The sequence below is a fragment of the Psittacula echo genome (assembly GCF_963264785.1).
Source record: "Psittacula echo genome assembly, chromosome: 2".
Lineage (NCBI taxonomy): Eukaryota > Metazoa > Chordata > Aves > Psittaciformes > Psittacidae > Psittacula > Psittacula echo.
Window position 1 is genome coordinate 111,376,488 of NC_137737.1, and position 7,664 is coordinate 111,384,151.

The 7,664-nt window shown below is 35.5% G+C and overlaps 1 protein-coding gene across 3 annotated transcripts in view; it reads left to right on the forward strand.

The window, feature by feature from the left end:
• The window catches only part of MIB1 (MIB E3 ubiquitin protein ligase 1), a 70,545-nt gene extending 63,677 nt beyond the window's left edge, over positions 1 to 6,868 (forward strand). For all 3 annotated transcript variants that reach the window (XM_080611337.1, XM_080611338.1, XM_080611339.1), the window contains exon 21: positions 654 to 6,868. In XM_080611337.1, coding sequence (XP_080467463.1) covers positions 654 to 794 — 141 coding nt within the window. In that variant the 3' untranslated portion in view covers positions 795 to 6,868. The remainder of the gene's footprint in view (positions 1 to 653) is intronic.
• Positions 6,869 to 7,664: the final 796 nt, after the last annotated feature.

Sequence of the window (7,664 nt, forward strand, 5' to 3'; positions counted from 1 at the left end):
AGTTTTAACTAAATAACCAATAACTTTTGTTTGTGATGTGGCTTGTATGTCTTCTATATACAGGTTAAAAAAAAAAATAAGAGGCCATGTTTGATAATGCATCTGTTAGAGCATTTGTGTTGGTGTGACTAAAGAAGGATGCTCTGCCTGTTTAGGTGACATGAACAGTAATAAAAGTAGAAGTTCTTCAGTATCAATCTCAGTCTGGATTCAATGTAGTAGTCCTCTTTATTCTGTGTACTAGTACATTGCACACATAAAGCTGTTTGTATTATTTGTTCCCTGGAAGATTACATGACATAAAGGGGAATGTTTCCGAAGCACATCTTAATCTTGCAATCTTGGGTAATGATACTGAAAATGTGATGTCAGCTTAGTACTGGATTGTCTTACTTAGATCATAGTTGGAAAAAAAGCTACTTATTTTTTGTATCATGGTGGGATAGGAAAGTTCATACACTTTAAGTCAATACGAAGTAAAAACGTTACTTAAAAAAATATTAAGCTTTCAGGTTAGTCTCTGGGTTATGCTATAGCAGTGATTTGCTATGCTTAAGATTTATTTATTGTTAGATTTCCTAATATATATGTTGCATATTTCATACTGCATCACTACTGCCATTGACTGTGTAACCTGTCAAAATCTTCTACAGACTATGTGTCCCGTCTGTCTGGACCGTCTGAAGAATATGATCTTTCTCTGTGGCCATGGAACGTGTCAGCTTTGTGGAGACCGAATGAGTGAATGTCCCATATGCCGCAAGGCAATTGAACGAAGGATCCTTTTGTATTAAGTAGCAGAACCAGTGTCTTTTATTAGCTTATGAAATTGTAAGGACATTTTGGTGGTTTAAATCTGTAAGTTTGAAAGGTGGTAAAGGGTTCTAATGAAAACATTTCTAATACTGTAGCACAGGTTCATTACATGGTAATTGTTTAAAGACTGTGAACACACCAAATAAGAGAACAGTATTTGAACTTTACTCTTAAAAACCATCTAAGCCTGAAGCTAATTTAAAGCAATCTTTTGGGGGTTTTGTTTTGTTTCTTTCTTCCTGTTGCCTCCTCCTTAAATCTTAAAGGAACAATCTTATTTTGGTTTCGTTCAGGTTTTTTCTTTAATGTATGCATCAGGTGCATGTAAGGGTTTTTTTGGGTTGGTGCTTTTTTTGTTGTTTTTTTTTGTTTGTTTTATTGTCAGTTAATATCAAATATAAATATTTAGGATTTTTTTTGTTTAATGCTTTTCTGGAGAACTTTGACATTTTCTGTGACATTTATGATTCACAATAATTTCTGTCTTGAAATACACAATATTGCAAAATCAATACAAAGTGTATACACAAGAGTAATAAATATAATAGTCCCATAAGATCAGGTCTCAAAATGCAATGCTAAGGTAATTCTTACTTTATCGTGCCCTTCATTGCTAAGGATGGGTTGGGAAGGAAACAGTCAAAAGAAAAAAACTAGTTTAGAAACATTATGTTCCCAAAACTGGACTTTAGTCTATCAGGTTCAAGCTCACTTAAATGGTCAACTTCTTAATTCTGCTAGCCGCATAATTTTGTATGGAATTACTTTTTACTTAACTGAAAAGGAAAATATTTGAGCAACTGGTTAGTTATCCATTTCAGACCAGTGAACTCGATGAGTTGTAAAGGAACATGTATACGCATGCAGGGCCATTTAAAAATTGTGGGTTTATGAATTAGGAAAATTTAGAGATTTTTGCAAGATTTCCTTGCTTAAATTAGTTTTATTATCTCCAGGCAAACAGTGTCAACAGCAAAAGAGAAGATTTAACTTTGCTTATTCATCTGAGCAGGGTGTTAATACCAGAACTTACCTGTGAACATTACTGGGTTATACTGCAAATGAACATATTGCTGACAGAGCAGTGGATTTTGTGAGCCATGCTTAGGTGAGTTGAAGTTGGCTTAACAAGTTAGCTGTCACTGATGTGAGAAACAGGTATTCTTGACCCCAAAAATGCTACTGTCAGGAGCTGCAAACTGTTAATGATTTGTTAACAAATACATCCTTCTATCTTTTTTGGATGGAAGAATGTATGCTGATTTAATGATCTTGTAGCTAAAAGGAATGTGTGCTTACTCCTAAGTGATTTGGCAGATTTTTGAGTACATAGTTTACGTAGCCCTTTGCTATTGTGCATTTAGCTGTGCTCTTGCAGAACAAGAAGCAAATCCATACTGGAGTCACTTAGGTGCCTTACTTGCAGCTAAGATTAAGTTCTTATTTAATTCTAATTGTACATGTCAAAAATGTGGAAAAAGGAATAGTTCAGGAAAAGGTCCAAGTAAGGATGAAGGCGTAAAACTGTGATCTCTACAGATAAATCAACCTCAGTCTTTTGAAGCTTATGTTGATATGCCTGAATTGTGCAAACATTGGCAAAAGTCTCAGAAGAATGCTGCTAGTAAACTGTAGAGACAGGTGAACTCTTAACCAGTAAGGTTTAAATACTAGATAGAGCTTTCCAGGAGACAGCTACAGTGATACATTTTTCCAATGTATGTATCCTGACTTTTAACATAGCAAAGTGATGTAATATGTAGCCTTTCTATAGCTTCTTTACGCCTGATTTGAAATTGCAAATGTTCATTCACTGGACACAGTCTCAGTCTGGATTCAATATCGTGGTCCGCTTTATTCTGTATGCTAGTAGTCATCTGTTCTCAGATAATCTGTGTATCTGTCATCTTGGCCAAATGAAATAGCCCTCCCTTTTCTTCCTTCTTGGTTTCCTATTCTAAAACACCAAAATTCTGAGGAGCTTTGGAAAGTTTTTTGATACAAGGCTGGTTTTTAGTTCAGCATTTCACTGTCTCCACTTAAGTTCTGAGTACACCTGAGTCTTCACTGCAATTTTCATTTGGCCAATATGCATGTCACAAAGTCTGACCTTTTTTGTGGCATGTTTGGCAGCTGAGCTTTCTGTAGTAGGCTTCGGTTTCCTGTCAGTCTTCTCCTAAAAATAATTCTATAATAGGATGTGCCATTTGACAATCCATTCTGAGTTTTAGTCTGTAAGCATGAGATCTTTACCTGGTTTTCCTCTGATTCTGGAATGTTGTGAATGTTTGGAATATTGTGTCCTATTTATTCTTCAAGGGGACCTCTATAAACTGTCAGCCCAAAAACAGGGTAGATTTCTTCTTGATAACACAGCTCAAAACTGAAACCTCAATATAGCAGTTGGCATCTTCCTAATTTTTTTTCACTGGAACAAGCCAAAACTACTTGAAAGTATTCCAACTTAGCATCAATTGAATAATTCAGCTGAGTAAGAATTGATGTCCAGCATCCTGGATGGGAAACTGGAGCTGAATGTTAACTACTCCTTGTTTGCAGGAGGCATATATTGTAGCATAGATAGGTGAGTGCTCTGTTAGGCTGCAAGTTACTTTATAACACTCCTAATACTTGGATACCATTGCAGTCCTGTGGGAGCAGAGACAATGACCAAGGGTATTGCTATACAAAGAGCTTTAGTCTTCTATACTGTGGTCACACTAGATGTATGTGACTGCATGCAAGTTTGTGATTGTGTTGTGATTCAACAATGTTATGTGCCAGTTGAAATTAAAGTATGTCAACTTAATGGTACCAAGAGAAACAGCTGAATTAGAAAAACTAGGTGAGCTAACCAAGATGCTTGAATTAATAATACAGACGTCTTATTAACTGGTAAAAGAGCTGTGTCTTATATTGGGAAGGCTACACAGTGCTTACCTTTCAAAACACTTAATGAGGAAAAATATTTGCAAATCTGTATCATTTATGGAAATAGATATTTAGATTCACACACTGTCTTTGGATTCTGATGTAGAAGGTGAACTAGTGTTGTTGAGGAAACTATTAAGTTCATTCACTCAATTTAGCCTGGCATCGTCTGTGCAACTTGCACAGAGTGCAATTTAGTTGGATAACAGTCAAACGATGAAAAACAGAAGCAGCTCAGCGGCAAGCCAAAGGGGATAATAACAAGTAGGAGAGTTAAGGCTATGTCATTGAGCCTCTGTATTCAGCAAAAGTTGAAAGTGTAAATCTCATTATTATGTAAAATTTATTATTGTTGTCTCCCTGTACTTACTAACAATTTTGTTTCTTGAAACCATCAAGAAGGCATTTAATAATACATATTTTTCAGGTGTGAGGTATGCTCAGATGTTCAGTTTGGGTTTTTTTATTTAGTAAATATATAAACGGTCACATCAGTACATGGTGATTTAAAGTATGAAGGCTACCTTAGAGGCTGTCAGGATATGCTAAATAACTGTAGCTTGTTCACTTCTGTATAAATATATTTGACATTTTTTCCCCAAACCAACTGGCTATCACTTACTATACCCCAACCTCATAATGGCACTTCTCAAAATTTGGGCTGTTATTACCTACTTCCCATTTGTTGACATACTGTGCACTTGCATGTTGGAGTTTGGACAAATCCCATTTTGCTGGAGTAGATACGGAAAATTACTCTGTCAAGAGAATAAACAAGTTTATTTGTAAATATCAAAGTTTGATGAGGAGGTGTTCTTAACTTGGACTGGGTGAGAATATAGCAGATTTGCACAAGTACTTGTGCCTTGTTAGCGTAGTCTTACAACTGGTATTTTAGCCTCTTACAAAGACATGAAATGGTCTTTTAAAAATAATCTAAGTACTTATTGTGTAGATATTTCCTAGAGATGGAGTTTTATGTATGCCTAATTATTTTTAGCAGTATTAATTGCAGTTTGTGTAAACAGTAAGTTGTTTGAAGAAGCTGCTTTGAGCTAGTGATCTAAGCTTCCTCTGCAAAATTAAATGTCAGAAACTTCATTTTCCTCTTTTGGTAGCAGCTGGTGAACTGAAGAGCCTCTCCTGTTCTTTGTGCTGCATGGGTCAAGTTTTCACTTAAAAAAACCCCAACAACACTACAGCCTAACTTTTAGCAGTGCTACCTCCTTTCTGCCGAAGTACTGAATTCTTCTCTAGTTGTTCTGTGTCTTTGGGAAGGGATGGCGAAACACATCAGTTTTGGTTTGCTTCATCAGTTTTGATGTCTGAATACAGTGTGAAGGCTGTTTTGTTTTTTTTTTAGTGACTGTATAAACTACGTATGATAGAAGTGTGTGATTTGCCACAATGTACATTGTATTTCGTTCCTGTGTAAGTTTCTGGAATTTGTATTATTGTATTTTTACATATTTCATAATTTGTGTTGACAAAGCAAAACTGTTAACTGCAGTAATGTTAGTGTGTGCCATTTTTATAGCTAAGCCTGTGGTAAATATGAAAGTTCTGACTCAGGGCTTTTTAACAGCTTAAAAGTTCAGTATATCCTTCAGCACATCTTGGAGAACGTTAGAGATTTAATGACTGTACAGTGCCTTGATAGAACTATTGAATGGGCAGCAGCCATAGAGTCCTTACAGAATGCAAGTATCTATTGAATCCAGTTAGTGAGTTGATAATATAATTGTAATAACCCTGCCATGGATTTATAAACTTGTATATACTTTCTCTAAAGGAAAACTAGCAAGCTTGGGTATTATTAAGCTTTCTGAAAGTTGTTTGTTGCACCAGTCATGGGGGCCTGAAGCGCATAGTCAGTTTTACAGAAGCAGTATTTGTGGCAAAGACAGCTGATAAAATGTTCTGTATGAGACATTTTTAGAGTCACTGAGGGGGGAGGTCATTGTGTAAGCAAACATGTAAAAACACCTGCTTTACCCTGGCCCAGTAAGTCTTTGTAAGGGGGAGAGAAATAATTGCAACAAATCTGTATATTTGCGTGCCGTTTCATAGTTGCAAAAGTTTAAGTCTCATCTTGAGCTTCTAGGAAATACTTTCTTTGTCCCAAGCTTTAGTGTCCTTATGAATGCAGACTGTTCATATTAGGAAAGAGGTTTGATTGAACCACAGGAACATTTTTGCATTTGTTAAAAACAACTTTGTATTTTCAGTAAATTGTAGATTTTGACATTACTGTTTATTGGAAAAAATTAAGGTGGTCTGTGTGAATGTAGTGGATTTCTGTATGCAGATAGCATTATATAATTGCTTTCATTAAAACTGCTTAGCAAGGTCTAAGCTTTTCAAAGGAAATGCTAATGTACTGTATGGTTAATAAAACATTATATGTGATGTATACTGACTTTTTCAAAAGCTTTGATTTAAAACTGTAATTGGACTGAATTAATACTGGTTTTTGTGTACACATCTTTGGGAAGAGAGTTGTGGCTCGTTTGACTTCCTCCTCCTTAGCTGTAATGATGCTTGATGTCACCACAGAATTAGAAGATCATATACCTGAAGTAAATGTTTGGTAAGTCTGTTAGTTCCTGACATACAGTGTTCAAAAGCACACCAGAGTTTGTTTATTGAGAAAGTTTGCACTCCAAACTTCAAAAAAAACTCTGGTTCTTTATAATGTGTCCCTGAAAAGTGAGTTTGTAGCAACATCAGAAATTCTGCGTGCCTTTTGAATCTCTCAGATACTCAAGTGTTGTGCAAGCAGCAGTGTGGAAGTATGGAAAGTGGATTATGTTGTAACAACAAAAAGATTGATTTAAAATTTTCCTCTATTGTGTATGTTGCATTTTTTATGCAAATATGCAGTTCATAATAGTGATTGGAGCTGCTGTTAAGTTTTTGTTAGACTCCTGGTTTACTTATAATTGAATGGCCTTTACAGATCTGGCTATGAGAATGTGATCATCTGAAAATCTCCTGCGAGATACAGTAACTTCTGTATTCTGAGACAACAGTTGCTGCATCATTGTTTGTACTTTTAGAATTCAATTTAATGGATGCATTAAAAAGTATGTATCTATGTAATGAAAGGAAACAAAACCAACCAGACTTTAATGGCTTAGTGTTTTAATTTATCATAGTGTACAGGTGAAAAATGGATTGACAGAATAAAAAGTTTGTTGCTCTCTTTCTCTGTTTCATTTTTCAAGTTTTCTTCAGCTTTGGTTTATAGGATACTTCTATATGAAAACATATTTTCAGATACCCTTTTATGTTCTACTTAAAAACAATTGATGCAAATTGTCAAATACATTATAAGTAGCCACATGATCTTTGCTTTGGGACTTACAAGCTGTTCGCACACCTCTCCATACCTGTTCATTGACAGTGATGAGGAGCAGCATTGGCATAGGTTTAAGACCTGGTCACTGTGAGCTGTTGGGTTTCAGCCCCTACTGTTGGTTACAATGAAAACTGCTGGTTTTGATAGTATTTGATATTGAAGTTTTCAGATTTTGAGAAAGCTGCTTCATACTGTACAATGAAATTAATGTAATACTTATTTTGTAATTAATTTCTGTATAATGCACTTTCCTGTTCTAGCTAAGCCCAGCTGTATCCACTATGCACTATCCACTATCCCTCTATTTGGACAATGATGATTTATTTTGGGTTTGACATTTAATTATGTGCAGAGGGTGGTTCTTCATGGATGTACTCTGGTTTATTTTAGGAAAGAAAAATTAGTCGCAGTACTTCAATAAAAAGCTACAGCCTTCCTTTTGGTAATATGGAAAGGGGGTTTCAGTTAGTCAGAAACCGTATCATTGAAGATCTTGTTCTTGTGCTTTGTGCAGCCCTACAACAGTCAACAAAGGAGCATGAATTGGAAAGTTTTT